Source organism: Exophiala xenobiotica (genome assembly GCF_000835505.1).
Source record: "Exophiala xenobiotica strain CBS 118157 unplaced genomic scaffold supercont1.6, whole genome shotgun sequence".
Taxonomy (NCBI): Eukaryota; Fungi; Ascomycota; class Eurotiomycetes; order Chaetothyriales; family Herpotrichiellaceae; genus Exophiala; species Exophiala xenobiotica.
The window spans coordinates 1,811,220-1,827,999 of record NW_013562489.1 but is presented as its reverse complement, the minus strand read 5'-3'; the positions used below and the strand labels follow the sequence as shown (position 1 = coordinate 1,827,999).

The following is a 16,780-nucleotide window of genomic DNA, read 5'->3' as shown; positions in this document are numbered from 1 at the left end:
GGAGGCAATCGATGTTGAGTGCACTGACCAAGCACAGGCGCTCTATGAAAATGGGTGTATCAGGTTGATCTCGTCACAGTTTGTGCCAGTCATGGCACCGAGCCCCAAGTCAACGTTGTTATATGCAGCATATGCTAATTTGGTAGGCGAATGTGAATCCTACTGTGAAGACACTGCCATCTACTTGTTGGCGAGAACACTGCTCAGGGTACTTCACCTTTGAAAATTGGAACAGCGAATTCATAGTCACGGGATTCTGGATCAACGTCGAGTGAGATGGCCTACCTGTCTTCACTCCTTCCAACATGCGTTCCTCTTAAGTACCAGACTTTTGAATCTTCTTCTCAAACAAGGTCATTTATTGTTGGACAGTGGTGGAGGTAATGAACTTGACCGCGGCTTTTTTTCTTCAGAACCCAGTTCGCCTGGTTCTCTATTCTCGCAATCGCTCGGGATGTGTGATGAGGTTTTGTGGCCAAGTGCGACCTCATTCAATATGTTTCCGCGCGGTCACGAACATGTAAACAAGAAGTCGCTGCATGGCCAAATGATGCCAATCGGACTGGAAGATCATACCTATTTGGGATATCGATTGCCAATATCTCCAGCATTGCCTACCGGAAAGGAGCTTGGGACAATGTTCTTGACGTGGCCCCGGTTGAGATGCCGCTGAAATCTAAGGGGAAAGAAGGGGTCAAGTAGACTGAGTTGTGCATTGAACAATTCTCATCGAGCAGCCGTAGCATCTCGCCCCGCTGATAAGGGTTGAGTTATATGGGAATTCCCAGAGCCAACACACCTCTGCCCACAAGACCCGGGCAGAATATTTCAGAATTCTTTGAAAAGGCATGGACTGCCACCATAGCATGGAGGAGTAAGTGAACAATATGAGATGGAAAAAATAGTTGGCTTCAGAATCTTCGTCAAAATTTGAGATCATACTGTTTCCTGCATCCCGGTCAGCCGGAATGAGAAAAGCCAGCAATCATTCTCTTCCTATCGTTATTATTGTTGTAGTTCATCACAAGCCTCATTTATGTGATCTTTTTAAAATCGAACCAAGCAGGCAACTTTATGGCTTGTCGTCCAAAATTTTCGATATCGCCAAGCCTCAAAAGCAAGCCATTCCGAAATAGGCTTACCGCCATCTGTGCCTGGCGCCGACAATTTTTCTATTTCCAACAACAATTCTCACTTTCTCTTTTCTCTTTCTTCGTGCGGCGCTGCCACCAATTTATTACCCCTGTGTTGCTTGGCCGACTTTCAAATCCTCAATAGCGAGTCCAAGTGTCAGTGGCAGCACAGAGCAAAACAATTGCAACCGATCTCCTCGGCGAGAGCACCAGTTTACCGAGGCTGGAATTCCGGCTCGTCGAGTGTTTCTGCGCTTGTAAACGCGTGGGGTCGGACAGATTTTCTTACGGAACATGACTTGAATGTGTGCAATCTCCACGGTGAAAGTGTCGGGGGAGAGAATGCTTGTATTCGCGCAAGGGTCGGAACTTTTGGCTTCATCTGGCGAGCATGATGGATATCAAGCCCATGATTGCTAGAGCAGCAGGCTATCTCTTTGGACTTTTCGTATCAACTGTATCCCCTAATCTATGGCTTTTGTCTTCTCTCTTGTTCTGAATGCAATCATCTCTCATATCTCATGGTCATGTCTCCAGTATTGAGCAATCAGTCATCGGATGCGATCTTCTCGATCTTGCCACCTCTCTTCTCTCCGGTCTCGCCAATGATCCTTATCCGGTCCAATCTGACCTTTTCGTTGTCTCCCTCGCTCTCTACAACGAACATCACCAAGCTGGAAACATTCTGGAATTTGACGATCCGGAGATCGATTTTCGCAGTGCCTGTCTTAGAATTCCAGTCATTTTCTGACAATGTGACTTCCTGTGTTGCTGGTGCGCCGTCAGCTTCGTCAAAACCGAGGATGTGAGGTTTGTTGGTGAAGAGTTTGATGAGCTTCGGTCTGCTTGGGGACTCGTCGTCGTCAGTGTTGTCTGGGAGGGAAGTGAGGTGTATTGAGTGGATCTTGACGGTAGATTGGAAGGGGATGTAGATCATCAATTGCTCGTCCGAGTCGCTTTGCACAAAGTCCACTTTGGCTTCTGGTGTACCTAGACCTGTCAGTGTCTGATCTCAGACTTCCCAAGAGACAAGCACTCACCTCGTGGCTTGTCGCCGCTGATCAATTTTCTGGCATTTCCGTGAGACGAATCCCAATTCAGCAACTCCAGGCCCAGGAAGTCGACCTGGTCAGTGATATCCACGTATCCTCGAGGTAGTTCTGCGCCAACCCATGTACCGCCACTTGAACTTTCGCCAGCTTCTTCTGTTTCCATCTTGTTTGCCTCGTTTGCTAGGTTCTTCACCACCTCCGACAGTCTTTTCGGGTCTGCACCCTCGATGAACTCGATCCGTCGCGCATTCTTGAAGATCATGAACGTGGGCATTGCCTTGACGCCATAGGACCTAGCAAGGTCTACCTGCTGATCGGTGTTAACCTTCGCGAAGGTGATCTTGTTTGGTCGCGACAACTGGGCAGACAGTTGTTCGTAGATGGGCGCAATCTGGCGACAAGGGCCGCACCAGTCGGCATAGAAATCGGCGACAACGATAGTGGAGGAGGAAAGGAGGGCAGAAAACTGCGCAGTGGACTCGATGTGGACTGTTTTGGACATGATGGCGGTCGTAGTAGGATGGAAGGGAAACCGGGGGGTGTAGCGAAAGTAGCTAGGTGACAATTGCTCTGACGCCTACCGTTCCTCCGGGAGAGTGAAGAATACTAACTGATCTGATCACCAAGCGTTGAGGAAAGTGACGATAGTATTAGCCAAAGCAGAAAGGTTCGCGCACCTTACGAGATGGACAGGGCACGACCAGGATGATGAAGCCATTCAAGAAGATGCATGGCTTAGTCAATGCCTGTGGCAGCAGACGACATGCTATTGGTCTTGGCCAGACTGCGCACCTTCAGCCCAACGGCATGCGAACCTCAAATCTCACCGAATCATATTCATCTCCTTTTCTGCACCATACCGCTTCTCAGCTTCTTACTTTGTCAGCCATTGCCGACATCTGTGCCTCCCACACCCCAGGAATCTTCGCGGCAAAGATGCATAAGCCATCGTGTGGCCACGGCAGCAGGTTGGCACTGCCAAATCGAGTCTACTCAACGTAACGTAAGGTGTTGCCATTTATCTTCTGTCGTATCTCGTGGCTTTTTGATATTGTCCTGCTTCATTTTTATGTCGTCGAGTCAATATTCTTGTCATGCGCCATGACGGACCGGCTTCTGAGGATCGCCTAACAAGTACCTTTCGTGTTCGGTCTGTTCTTTTCCCACCATTTGAGAAGGGCGACCCAAATGGCACCGATACCGTGTACGAATGTTCTTTTTGTTGCTTACAAACCGTCATCTTCAGGTTCAACATCATTTGTCGAGGAGCCTGGCATCACCCAGCACAAGCATGCTGCTCTGGAGTACCACAGGAGGGTGAAATTCCAAAGACTCGCCCGACCAGACGCGCCAACACAGCTGCCGAAAGGCAAGAGCAGCAGACATATTCGACAATTGCAATCATCTTCGCGTCGTCCCTTGTTACCCCGCAGCAATACTTCTGCCAGTGACGACGAGGAAAACAACAAATCTTCGCTCGCCATATTGGACTTGGGCGCGGGCCAGCTGGATCCATTCAATGTTGCCGTCCCCGGAGATCAGCCTCACTATGTTCTGGAGATGCTAGATCACGCAGCCTCCTATCAATGGCCCGTATTCTCCACCTCCAAAACTAATGCCTCGGTGGCCAACATCAAACACGCTGTCTTCTCATCTGCCATGGTCAGTCCAGCATCATTCTATACTATAATCTTTGCGGGGGCCACACACAACGCGTACGCTCACACCGGTATGGACGTTCCGAGAGAGAACAAGATGCTGAGGCTATCATACAAGTTTCAAGCCATCAAAGCTGTCAATGAGGAGATCAAAGCCCTGAAGGGCGAGCCTTCGGACGACTTGCTCCTGTCCATGATCACCCTGGCAGCCCATGGAAATGGTGAGCAACTAGAACCGCCTGGAAAGGCGCCAAAAAGCCTTCTAGCCACTGCGCAGAACTTTGATTATTACGGGACTATCAGGTGGGAGCTGGCGCACTACCACGCCATCGCACCACTCATCGAACGAAAAGGCGGCCTCCATGCGGTGAAGATACCTGGTTTAGCAAACGCCCTAGAATTGTACGCCGCTTTCTTTTATCGTCTCAGGTATACTGATCGTTGTCTAGGAGCGGCATCTTCATCTCATTCAGCCATCTCTCCAAACCGTCCTTCCCACTTCTCACGCCTACCAGCCTTGTCATGTCTAGCTGGCCTCATCCTATAGCACCACTTTCAGCAGTTCGTAATGATTTATGCAAGGGCTTCGACTCCCTGCACAGTACCTTCACTTCGTCGTCCCTGTTCTCCATGATTCAGACCATACGCACAATAACGATCGGTTTCTCAATGTACACTGATCGTCATCCACAGGCACCTTCATTGGCACACATTGTTTGGGCCCGGAATAGCATTTCACATGATCTCCTTTCACTCCCACCCGCCGCCATGAACGTGCCTCTCGACCCAGAAACGGCCATCTACGAAGCGATTCGCTACAGCGTTCTGGCATATATGCTACTTGTCCTCTTCCCCATACCAGTTTTCTCGGGGAGTCACATCAAGGTCGCAACGAGATTATTGACCGCTCTCGATGATTGCAGTCAACTCGACCTCTGGGACGAATGGTCTGGTTTACTCCTCTGGAGCTCTCTTCTTGGCGGCATGCTAGGCCACCATGATGGAGATGAGGATCCGGGTTCAACACCGTCCACGGAAGCAGATCAGGGAGGCATTACGTTGACGTCGCGGTTCGTGAAGATGACCACAAAGGCGGACGTAAAACACAAACCTAGCGCATGGGGTCTAGTAAGAGACATCTGCGGGAGATTCCTGTGGTTTGAAGGCGATGAGTGTGAAGGAGTGGGCAAGTCGTTCTGGAATCTGGCTTGCGAGAGCATCCTCCCCGAGAAATCATACGGTGGGACGGGAAGTGTTTTGTTTTAGTCAAGTTTACTGCCTGGTCACCTCGAGCTGCGGCGTCAACTGAGCGTTTTGAGGGAGCTGCGGCCGAGGCCATCCTCTTTGTATTTTCTGGCTCCGTGTCTATCTCGGATTCCTTTGCACATTGATATTTATCACGAAGGTACTAAAGCTTCGCAGCATCCTTAAACACATAGAACGCCTGTTAAGCGAGGTCAGCAGCTTTTTCAAAGCAGTTGCACGATAGAGCCAGATGTTCCTGATACTGACCTCTTGAACGCAAGTAGCAATCAGCAAGCCATTGTGGCTGAACATCTTGGAATGAATCAGCGCCCTCCCATCTTTGGCCCACGGACTCGTCGCCTCGACATAGACCAGCTCGTCGGCCCTGAAGCCATCATGGGCGTGAAAGTGGACTGTATGATTCAGACTGGTCATGATCTTCATACCCGAAGACGTCCTCGTCCTCGTGTGATCTCCGATAGCGAACAAGCCAAAGTCCGCCTCGTGGATGGCCAATGGACAGTCCATGACATGGTAGTCGGAGAGATATATCATGCCGAGCAGGTGCGCGAGGGTTCCCGCCGGTGCCTTGATTGGAGGATCGATCTTCGCGACAACAGGCGCCATGGTTGTGCTCTCATCCGGCGGGACTACTAGTAACATTGTCAACAGTCAGCAGCCGTCAGCCATCATCCATCTCGTGCCCCAAAGCCTTCACGGGGTTTCAGGGAGGGGCCGTTTCATCTGGGGGGTTTCTGACCTTGCTGGACATGCGGAAGTCTCTCGAACTTCATGAAGGGTCCTAGATGCGAGCGGTTCTCTTCAAAGTCATCGAGCGTGATGTCGGGGATTCGTCGCGTCGTCCTCATCGATTCCGAGTGCGTCATGGCCCGACCGGTCCAGGAGGCGCCGCTCATGAAGCTGGTCGTTATCGTCACACAGATTCTTCCGTCCTGCTCGAGGTTCACGAGCCGGACGGCGAAGCGGCGCCCCTGACTGAGACGCTGCACTCTGTAGACCAGTGGCTTTTTGCTGTCCGGGGCAAGCATGAAGTGCGTTTGTAGGGTGTCTAGCATGAAGTCGTCCGGGACCGTTTTGTAGGCGGCGGCGGCGGCCTCGGCCATCATCAGCGGGCCGGGCACGGTGAATGTGATGTGGAAGAGCCATGGTTGGTGGATGTTGGTGAACGTATCCTAACTCTGGACATCAGACTCGTGTGCGGAAGGTACTAGGTGGCATGCCCTGTCGTCCGTCTGTCCGAGCAATGAATGGATGGCTTACCGGTCCGATCTGCGTCAGTTCGATATGCGCCTCGAAGTCAAGCTCCTTGGTCGTGGGACCATCGTCTCGGCCCATCCTTACCAGTATGGAACAGGCAATTATAACGGCTGCTCACTGGAAGCGGGAAAGATGCCTCAAACAACTAAGATGGAAGGTGCCTTGGGTATAACACTCCCACTTTGCGGGACCCCTCGTCTCCAATTATCCCTCCGCCGTTGAGGTGTTGGGCTGTCGAGCTTACAGTAAGCCGAGGCTGTGATATCGAGGGATGCCGAAGGGCGGCTTTTACCATTTCAGCTTTAGCCCGGCTTAAGGCACATATAACGTTATGTGTTTGTTGTTGGACCCGGACGCACTCTACCAACCCTGTTACGGAAGACGACGCTCGCAGGGCTGAATTTACTCGAATCAATACTATTCCTCTCTAGGTCACATTTCTGTCCACTTGCTTCAGGATGACAGGTAACTCATCCTGCAAGTAAGACGCCCATATGCCCTTTTCGCGGGCCTGCCAGCCAAGGTTTCTCAGTCGCACAGCTCTAGCTCGACAATTAAGACCCATGTAGCTCTCTGTCTTCTGGCCACATAGTTCAGAATATAGCTCTCTGGGCGGGTTTTTGGGAGTTGGGTCCTTGATCTTCCCTGCCTTGTACAATGCTTGGCCCATGACCTCGGCCGCTTCTTTCCACGAGAACTCCTCGCCGTTCTCGCAAAGCCAGTAAGGGTTGGCTAGCACCTCTTCCTGATTGGCATGTTCCAGGAAATGCAAAACAGCCACATAGCCCCGGGCGAGGTCCATAGCATGTACCTGCGTCTCCACGGACAGGCCTTTTCCTATGACAGGAGCATAGCCATGCTTGATGGCGAACCGTGTGAGGTTTGGAATCATCATTGACAGCCTATCGTGCTTCGAATCGTATCCATAGACTTCAGGCGGAAGGACAATAGCCAGGCGGAGATGTTCTTGCAATTCTTCTTGAGCACGCACCAGGGCCAGGTCCACGTCTCGATGTGGAGCGTTGTCCGGAACACTGTCCATATCTTCGCGCTTGTCGTCGTAGTATATCCTCTCGGACTTGAACATTCCTCTAGCACCATCGTCAAAGACCTTCGCGCCACTTGTATGAATGTACATTGTCGCCTTGCCCTGTTTGGCACGTCTCTTGACGCCGTTTAGGATAACTTCTTCGAGAGGTAAATTATCACCAGTGGCGACCTGGAAGATGATGTCGCTTTTCGAGCTCTGTTCTTCAATGAGGTCGAGATCACTCAGTTGACCCATCACTGGGGCTGCTCCGGAGTTTCGGATAGCTTCTGCATGCTGCTCTCGTCGTGTCAAGGCGTGCACACTGTATCCTTCTTCGACGAGAATCTCAATGATGTTATGCCCAATGAAGCCAGGGCCGATCACAAACACTCGTGCCTTTCCCTTCATGCTGATGTTTCCCTGGATCACTGCACTGGAGCATTCGTGGAATACACTTGAGAAACAGGAAGTCTGTCCAGACTAGCAAAGGAAGGAAGTCAATGTCAAGCAAACCTCGATTTACTAGGATTGACAGCTACGGTCATCTCCGAACCTGGGAAGTCCGTGAGACAATGAAGGGTTCCATTGACACTTACATAGACACGATGCCATATGAGCGGAGAGTCGCAACGGTCTGGTGGTGCCGTTCACACAGTGTATAATGTGTCTACGTAAGACGAAAACAAGGTCGAGACACGCAGTCAATGGCTTGTCGACGAGTCGACCAAGTTTCGTGGCGAGAGGAGCTCATCGAGTTTAGCGCAGCCTCGTCCGCTGATGCAGCCTTGCCACTAGAAAAGTTCTTGTCAGACATAATAGAGCACAACAACTCGCCACAAAAAAGTCACGTGCGTATGCGTATATATGCGGTATTGACACTGTCAGACGGCAGTCACCGCCACTCAGGACGTCATTCACGTGGTCATTCCTTTCTTGAATTGTGCAGCCTGCGACTATCAAACTTCAGCCCACAGGCACGCTTTCATACCTACATTTAATGCCCGTCACGCAATTCTCTCAGATCAGACCAGGTCTTGCAGTCTCAATAATATTGAAAGCAGACCAAAAGACCGGCCGACAAGTTCAAGGCACTGTTTCTCAGCTCCTCACTCGTCACAATCATCCTCGAGGGATCAAGGTGAAACTGACCGACGGTCGAGTCGGACGCGTTCAGCAAATCGTACCTCAATCGCGCCAGCACAATACAATGGCTTCAAACAACCCTTGGCAAGATGCCCAAAGTCAGGGCAGTCCCTTCCGCTCGAATGCATCTCAGGGTGCAGCCCAATCCTACTACCAGTCCAACCCTTCTCAACCTCAGTCCGAGTCTCAGTATCCTTCTCAGCCAAACCAACAGCGACAGCAAACGGCTCCATCGCAAGGTGCTCAGCATTCTGACGTGGATCAGATGTTGGCGGGTCAAGGGGACCGTGCAGAGCAAGTTGAGCATATGCAACAGTACGAAGCGAACGCGCCCCAGAGCGAAGCCGACCGCATTCAGGCACAACTGCAAAAGGAGTTTCCAAACATCGACTCGAGCTTGATTGCTGCATTATACAGTGAGAGACCAGGAAGCCTAGGCGAATTGCGCGAAATTTTACAGGAGCTCGGGGCTTGAGCACCCAGCGGCCTCATTATTAGGATTGCAATAACGACGACGATATGAAATAAAGTCTTGCTTGCCCTGCTGTCTATCTACCCGCCTAGCTTTCCTGTACATATACTCGAAGCAGTTGCTGCTGGATCTGCTGGTGTCGACCTTGATCGGTCCTCTTTGCACACCTCGCCTACATGACTATGATATCTGCGAACCACTACTCCACCCAACCACCTCCCTCGCTCTCTTAAAGTCTGTGGTTGGGTGGGCAGTCACCGCTTCTGAGGCATATTTGAACGCCTTGACTTTTCACTGATAACTGTCCATGTATGTTTCTTGGCAGATGAGAAGGTAGGTAATGTTGGACGCCATCCATCATCGCTATATCGGCCCGTATCGGCCCACTTACTCGTGTCCACACCCTGCAACCGCAAGCTTGGCCCTTGGAGTGCTAACCGCGCTACAATCATTTGATAGAAATCCTTGCTCGTCTTGAGAAGACGTCCTCAAGTCTTCAGTCCAATCCAGAGAACAGGTGAGCGCACCGTGCAATCCTGGCCGACGCGGGTCTGAGTCCGGCCTCATCCTTCCTATCCTCCAAGCAACAGAGGTTCCCGCAGCAAAATTCACACTGAGAATATGCTACAAGGAGTTAGCCGCCATTCTCTCTCCTGGGCCATCATGAGAGCCAAGCTTTTGACAAGCATTTGCACCCTCGTTCTGAAGTCTGGGGATACCGCAGACCGACATCAATTTACTTGGCCACCTTGGTCCTCAGGACTGGTCCTTGTCAGGCAATTAGCCTTCGCATCAGAGCCGTCTCAGGCTGCTCTGTCTTTCTCGCCGGAAGGGTGGTCATTTCTCATGATTCCCGAATCGCACAGTACCACTTGCTGCCAACGATGGGCGCATTGTCAATATCCTCAACGGATAACAGAGCCCTTTCAGCCGCATAGTTTGGGACTCACCATATTGTGCATTCCACTCGATGAAGGCAGGTCCAGAACTCGATCGACCGTGCTCGGAGTTGACCGATAGGGAAGGACAGTTCTTGTGAGCTCAGATAACGAGGAACCCTTCCACATCTCACGGCTTCAATTTCCTTATCTCTACGATCTCTGTCGAAGCAGATCATTTCCTACGAATACATAGTCGTGACTACTTCCTTTTGAACGCCTTGCAACAGTCTAGGAGACTGTCTCTCACAGTTATACTGCTACCCGCAAGCGAACCTCGTTCCAGTCTTACCATCAAAAGCACCTTCAGCGAGATTGACCATGGGGGACGGAAGCGAACGAGACCCTAACAGAGTGTACTACAATTCTGGTGGTTTCCACCGATCGCGCCCGATCCTGACAGGTGCCGACGCGAAGGAAACCTTTGAGAAGATTCCCGTCATTGACTTCTCAGAACTCCTATCTCGATCGCTCGAAGCCCGCCAGAGCCTAGCGGCAGAGGTGGGCCATGCCGCTCGAAATGTCGGCTTCTTTTACGCAAAGAACGCACCTGTATCACACGCAATCATCGACCGCGCTTTTGATGTGATCGAGAAGTTCTTCGGTCAACCGGATGAGATCAAGCAGCTGATCGACTGCAACAAGAGCAACGAAGCCAAAGGATGGCAACCTCGACAGACAGTCGGTCCCAATGGAGTCCTTCGCGAGTCGTACTCAATGGGCAATGACTACAGCGACCCTGAGCAACACCATATCAGCACTGCGCCTGATGGGAGTATTCCGTTGAATCAATGGCCCGACGACACATTACCCGAGTTCCGCAAGGCTATTTACGACTATTGTAAGCACCTTCTTGATGTCCATGTGGGACAACATTGTACTAGTAAGCTGACATGTAGCAGACCTCGAAGTCTACCCTTTCGCCAAGAAGCTCATCCAGATCTTTGCTCTGGCCTTGGGACTCCCCGAGACAGCGTTGGACCAATACTTCCGCACGCCCCTGGCGGATATCACGACGCAGTATTACCCCGTCCAAGCCACCGACTCAGAGCCCATGGAGCTGCTCTTTCCGCATGCCGACTTCGGCGTCGTCACTCTCCTCCTGCAGAACGATGTGCCTGGTCTGCAGGTCCTGAATGCAAACGGCATCTGGATCCCAGCACCACCCGTCCTATACACTTTTGTGGTAAACACGGGGAACTACGTCGAGGCGTGGACGAATGGGCGCTGGCCCGCCACCGTGCACAGGGTGTTTGGCAAGATCGACAAGCCTAGGTTTTCGTTGCCCTTCTTCATGTCGCCTTCGACAGACGTGAATGTCAAGCCACTTTGTGAGTTGTTCGAGGACGGCGAAGAGCCCAAGTACGAGGAGCGGAACGTCGGACAACGCCAGGTCAAGGGCCAATTGGGCTATAGGCATACACATCCGATGACGCAGAGATTGAGGAAGGCTCTGCCGCAGGAGGAGGATTGGAGATGGGAGATGTTGAGCCAGCCGCATTTGCTTCCTGTGTAACCTGGCAGACAGGCTGCAGGCTGGTAGGTGCAATAATCATCCCACATAAAGAGCGGGCAGTGAAAGACCTGCGTCGACGGCCACCACAAGTCATACCAATTGATGTCGGTGTCTTAATGCCTGTGCCTCGGTCCTCTTTCTGGCATGTGCCCGCAGACCCGATGCAAACACCGCTTGCATTGCACGGTGTACGACCCAGGTGTCGCGTTCCTAAACATTGGATTACATTATTTCCCGGAAAGATATAGGCGCAGAGTGTGAGTGAGGATTCCTTCAACAATGTAATTTGGATTAAGGTTGTATCTTTTGCGTATTCACAGGGATGACAACTTCACCTATTCCATGTTTCCCTCGCGCTTCAGGCCTTGCCAGTGGAAATGCTTCCATAAACACATTTGTCTTTTGCCGACATATACACATGCGCTTATACCATCAATAGCGGACTGGAGAAATGTGGTCAATTCAATACGGGATCACACATTCTCTGGTGGCCCTGTGCGGGCCCTCCCCATGTTTCTTGGCAAGATGGCGTTCCAAGTCCCTCTGGGTATTGAATCTGTCACCATTGCAGCCGTCGTCACTGCGAATTGGACATTGCCAGGTGTCTCCTGTGGCAAAGTGCTCCCACTTCCATGTCTTGCTCCGCTGTCCCCTGGTCTCCACCAGGGATCTGGCAAGGCGTTGCAATTGATTTTTGACGCCGTCCTGGGATAGGTATAGCCTTGTCCTGATTTCAAGAAACTCCACCGTATCGTGGTGTTTCGATCGTTTCTCCCGTGAGTACTCCCTGTCGTGTTTGAACTCCCGAGCTGTCAGTTGAGCGTCCCTGGCACGTGTTCTTGACAAGGCCTTCCTCTTCCATTCCTCGAGTTTCATCCATCCCAGACCAAAGTCGGTGGTGACGGTCAACCTAGCGTATTCGAAAGCCTCCCATGTTGGCCGCTGATCTAGCTGTTCCCGCTTTTGATCGTGCGCCGACTCGGACTTGGCAATCTTATTGTTCAGCTCCAGAGAAATGAACGGAGCCCAGTGTGGGAAGAACCTTTCGAGACTTTTGAAGGACCGCTTGTTCTTTTTTCCAGTCCCGATACTCAAGACAAACATTGGAGGTCTGTTGTTCTGCAGGAGCCTGACTTCGTGGTATGCATAATGGGTTGGATTGTTCGCAACGAGCCCGCCGTCCAGAAAAGTCTTGTTGCCAATTGGAAACGGATTGAAATATCCTGGAGCAGCGGAGGTTGCTCTTCCCACAACGGACATGGGATTCGTGTCAGCGCCGCCGGGGTTGTAGTGAAAAGCCGATGTCGTCTTCAATTTGTGATCGTATGAGCGAAATATATAAGGCCGCATGTCGTCCTCTTGAGTAGCAAAGACCATGCTAAAGACGTAAACTTCTTTCCAATGAAGGTTTCGCTTCTGGAGGGCTTACGTTTTGCAGAGTGTCTCTGGACAGTTGAGGGTGATTCTGGCCCATCCCGGCGTCTGGACAGAGGGATTATACTTTTCGGCAACGTGGTTGACGACCTTTTCGACGTTGCCAGAGTGGTATTTGCCTCTGTTCCAGTAGAGCGGAGATCTGGCGCAGAATGTCCTTGGCTTGCCGAATACTTCGGCGCCCAGCAATATATACTCCTCGATGCAATGACCGACAGTCATGCGAAGCCTCCCAAGCATCATGGCGATCAACCTTGCTCTGTTAGTTCGTCCCACAGCAGAGGTACAGCAGCTCACCCTCCAGTCGATGTGCCGGCAATGAAGTCGAAGTAGTGGCATGGCAGATATGTGTATTCCGGTCCACTCCTGTTTGTGGTTCATCACTAGGACTAATCCTCGGCATTAGCGGAAGACTCAAACTCCTCCTCCCGTTCCCATTAGCAATGGGCTCAGCGTTGACTCTGGGAGGCCTATATTCCAATGGACAGAAGCTGTGCGTAGCAGGGTTGACATCATCTTCGAGCTCGATCATTTGGATTTGCACCATCAATTCTTTCAAGATAAAGAGGCTGGAAAGCCTCCTGATACCGCCGCCGTCTGCGAGTGGTCAATGAGATGTCTCTCAGCTCAGTTTCAGACGTACCAAATGAGAGCAGGAGTTTCTTCGCCCAGGCAGAGTCGTCGGTCGAGTTATCTGGTCCGTTGGGAGCCCCCTGTTGGCGGCGCTACTGGCTCAGAGGCCTCACTTACGGCTGCCGGGACTGAATCCGCTAGAGCAAGTGAGGCGCGGCTGTCCGATGTAGTGCGTCGGCTGAAACCCTCCATTTTGTAGCGGCACGTCAAGCAAGAAGCAAATATTTCCCAGCAGCATGGCTGTTGGGGCGAACCAGCAATATAGTGCCATCGCCGCGTGAGGAAATTTCAGCCTCAGAGCCCTACGCCGTGAGGGGAGCATAGACCCTAGCATCTTTCAGGGTAGGGAGATTGATAGACACTGCACAAATCTCAACAAGGCAGCTGCATCGGACCCAGCTCATGGTGGCTGAATGACAGCCTTTTCGCAGATTGTGAAAGACTGCGCAAACATCGCATGGCTACCGGCCCACGAGGACCAATTCAAGGGCCCGCAGATCATGGTGAGGCCCGGTTGGAACCAGTCTGATGACTGGGAACAAGCTGTGTGACCACACTCCGCATAGCAGGCGGCTGGCTAAACAAGCATGTGGTCGTCGTCAGGCTGAGGTATTTATGGTCTTGTTCCCACCAGCTGTCTCCTCCACAAACGACCTACAGTGTATCTGTTGATGGACAGGGGCGCAAATTGTCAGTATCGGAATGCTAACATATGATGTCTGAAGAAGGTTTCATGACCGACAGGTAGGTGCCTGATTGTGTTGTAAGAATGTCGTGAGGGACAGGTCGAGTCAGGCTGAGATCAGAACCCTGTGATATGTGCAGGAGGCTTGTGCACAGCCTCCACAAATGGAGCACACGTTCAATCACCATCTAGAGCCACGTTACACAAAGTCTAAGCCTTTTGTAATAATGTCGTGGGTGATTCAGTTCAGCTTCGTGATTCAGCCAACCAGGGCCCCTTGCTCAAACTGTTCACGACCATCATGGCGTTGTCTGGCACCAGATATAAGCCTTATCAGCAGACTCATAGGTCGTGTACTTTCTCCACGGACCAGTCAGCCATGGCCGCAAATGCCATTCCTTCCCCTGGTCGCGAATGTGCCACATAGTATGCAGCAACACGAGGCATGATCTGCCGCCCGAGATTGTTGTCCCCCCTCGGCTCTGCCCCCGACGTTTAAAAGGTGTCGAGTTCGTCTTCCGGCACGCTTCATGTTGAAGCACAGAGCGCATTGTAACTGTGACTATAATCCGGCCTTATTCTCATCTTCATGGCTCGCGCTAAGTCCCTTCATGGCCAGCTCACACATGGGAGCCCTTCACCTCGCGTTGGGACCAACAGCAGCACCTCATCCCAGTCTAGTCAATACAAGATCGACAAGGACAATTTCATAGGATACGACACCATCAATGGCAAGTTGTTGAAACTGAAAGATGCGGAGATAGAAGGTACGCCCTTATATTTAATAAGTTTATTCATTAATTAAATTATTATATTTAGAAACTATTATTCTAATTAACGTAAACTTTAAGTTTATTATAATTTTTTTTAGAAAGATATAATAAGTAACTTAGTATTTTCAATATTAAATATTCTAGTTAAAACTTTAAATATAACGATTCTCGATTAAATTAGAAAGCTAGTCTATTTATTTTAAGTTAAATAGCGATTATCTTAGATAAAGGAAAATAAACTATAATAAAGTAGAAAAGAATTTTCTCGTTTATAACTAAAAGTTTATAAGATTTAAGGATAGTAGATAATACTTATAGCTTAATTATCTAGTGCTTAGAATTATATAGCTACTGTATAGAATAGTTTAGTTATAGATCACGTTAAATAGCGAGCCTACTTAGGTCCGAGAACGGAAATAGATTTTGGAGAGGTTACGGTTCGCCGCTGCGTAAAGTGGTATTTATCGGCGTACGCGTGTAGGGCCAATTATCCGCGGTCACGGTAGGGCTTAAATTTAATGGACGTACGATAGTATATAGTGATTATTTCCATGGAGAAATAGGAGGAATATTACTGCACCCTAAGCTTTAGGAAAGAGGTATTCTGTGTAGAGCAGTCGTCTGCTGCTGTACATTTCAAATCAGTAGGATAAAATAGACGATAGCGTACTGCTAGCCATAGCCTGCACGGGTAATATAGCTGACTGCTCTCGAATACCGTGTCGCGGCTGTTCGGAAAGGCAAAACGGGTCGTACTACGTCGAGACACATGAGGCACACTGCCGTTCGATGTTCTGAGCTTTCAGAAGGCCGCGTCCGCATTTGCTTGGTCGCGGCGTCGGGGCCTTGGAAGCCTTCCGACACACGCTAGACAAGGTTGCCTGAACCCTATCGCAAATTCTCTGTGCCTATATACATTTGAGGTACAACCCCAGTGGCTACCTCGAAAGAAGGTCTCAATGCTCCCTTGCAAGCTCATTGTCTTGGTGAAGGCTAGTGACGCCTTTCGCTATCTAGTCATTCAAGGGCGCCGCCAATAAGATAACGTTAGGACCTACGGCTCGTTAGACGTTAATTCTCCTGCTTGATTCTGATTTAGTTATCGCTAATACTATCTTAACTAATATATTAAGACGACTAAGAGAGACGCTCTATTAAAGCCTACTACTAAAGGATATAAAAGATAAAGAAGCGAGTCGCCGCTAAACTTAAATAACTTTAATAAATTAGTTAATATATTTTTTTTACTATATATAAAATTTTCTCTTTATATCCTAATTATCTTAAAAAGTTAGGTCTATATTATAAATCGCTCTACGATAAGGTGTCACGAGACAAGGGTTCCTTGGCAAGTGGGAAGTATAGAGTGTATGTCTATAAGAGCACGAGTATATAAGCAAGTCGCTATACTAGAGCGAAGCTGATCGATATCCAAAATGTATAGGTATAATCGTGAACGAAGTTGACTACGTAGTAAAGCTATAAAACGACCTCGTATATATAGTCGTATAATCTATATAATCTATTGCTCTACTTACTCTACTCCTAGAGCCAATAGAGCACTAGATCAATAGATCAGTATTATATAACCCAGCCTTACTCGGGACGAGGCTATCTCTTCGGCACTCTTTCCTCTCCCCGTCCTACGTAGTACGGCGTCACGGCCTCTTCCTAGTCGTAGGCTAATTCGTAATACTTTCCCCTCCTTAGAACCTATCGTTATCCTTAATGTATATAAACGTAAGCTATCCCCCGTTCTATATATCCTAACTCTCTTCCTTTCTTATAGC

The 16,780-nt window shown here is 50.1% G+C and overlaps 7 protein-coding genes across 7 annotated transcripts; 3 read left to right on the top strand and 4 right to left on the bottom strand.

The window, feature by feature from the left end:
* Positions 1-1,466: 1,466 nt before the first annotated feature.
* Positions 1,467-2,908, bottom strand: PV05_09932 (thioredoxin). The gene is made up of 2 exons (XM_013456319.1): positions 2,174-2,908; positions 1,467-2,123 (listed from the first exon to the last, which is right to left on the bottom strand). The coding sequence occupies exons 1-2, from the start codon at positions 2,685-2,687 to the stop codon at positions 1,681-1,683; spliced, it is 957 nt and encodes a 318-aa protein (XP_013311773.1). The 5' UTR covers positions 2,688-2,908; the 3' UTR covers positions 1,467-1,680.
* A 465-nt stretch (positions 2,909-3,373) lies between these two features.
* PV05_09931 (uncharacterized protein) lies at positions 3,374-5,204 on the top strand (the record flags this gene model as incomplete). The annotated part of the gene is made up of 2 exons (XM_013456318.1): positions 3,374-4,245; positions 4,293-5,204. 2 exons carry the CDS (start codon positions 3,374-3,376, stop codon positions 5,107-5,109), a joined length of 1,689 nt encoding a protein of 562 aa, XP_013311772.1. The 3' UTR covers positions 5,110-5,204.
* Positions 5,205-5,251: 47 nt separating this feature from the next.
* PV05_09930 (acyl-CoA thioesterase II) lies at positions 5,252-6,465 on the bottom strand (the record flags this gene model as incomplete). The annotated part of the gene is made up of 4 exons (XM_013456317.1): positions 6,370-6,465; positions 5,849-6,281; positions 5,356-5,741; positions 5,252-5,287 (listed from the first exon to the last, which is right to left on the bottom strand). The coding sequence occupies exons 1-4, from the start codon at positions 6,442-6,444 to the stop codon at positions 5,252-5,254; spliced, it is 930 nt and encodes a 309-aa protein (XP_013311771.1). The 5' UTR covers positions 6,445-6,465.
* A 326-nt stretch (positions 6,466-6,791) lies between these two features.
* Positions 6,792-8,074, bottom strand: PV05_09929 (uncharacterized protein). Its single transcript, XM_013456316.1, has one exon. It carries the CDS (start codon positions 7,802-7,804, stop codon positions 6,794-6,796), a length of 1,011 nt encoding a protein of 336 aa, XP_013311770.1. The 5' UTR covers positions 7,805-8,074; the 3' UTR covers positions 6,792-6,793.
* A 242-nt stretch (positions 8,075-8,316) lies between these two features.
* Positions 8,317-9,241, top strand: PV05_09928 (uncharacterized protein). Its single transcript, XM_013456315.1, has one exon. It carries the CDS (start codon positions 8,394-8,396, stop codon positions 9,012-9,014), a length of 621 nt encoding a protein of 206 aa, XP_013311769.1. The 5' UTR covers positions 8,317-8,393; the 3' UTR covers positions 9,015-9,241.
* Positions 9,242-10,270: 1,029 nt separating this feature from the next.
* On the top strand, positions 10,271-11,465 carry PV05_09927 (uncharacterized protein; the record flags this gene model as incomplete). The annotated part of the gene is made up of 2 exons (XM_013456314.1): positions 10,271-10,790; positions 10,852-11,465. 2 exons carry the CDS (start codon positions 10,271-10,273, stop codon positions 11,463-11,465), a joined length of 1,134 nt encoding a protein of 377 aa, XP_013311768.1.
* Positions 11,466-11,799: 334 nt separating this feature from the next.
* PV05_09926 (uncharacterized protein) lies at positions 11,800-13,770 on the bottom strand (the record flags this gene model as incomplete). Its single annotated transcript, XM_013456313.1, has 5 exons — positions 11,800-12,843; positions 12,895-13,072; positions 13,197-13,496; positions 13,543-13,593; positions 13,650-13,770. The coding sequence occupies 5 exons, from the start codon at positions 13,768-13,770 to the stop codon at positions 11,928-11,930; spliced, it is 1,566 nt and encodes a 521-aa protein (XP_013311767.1). The 3' UTR covers positions 11,800-11,927.
* Between the last annotated feature and the right edge of the window lie 3,010 nt (positions 13,771-16,780).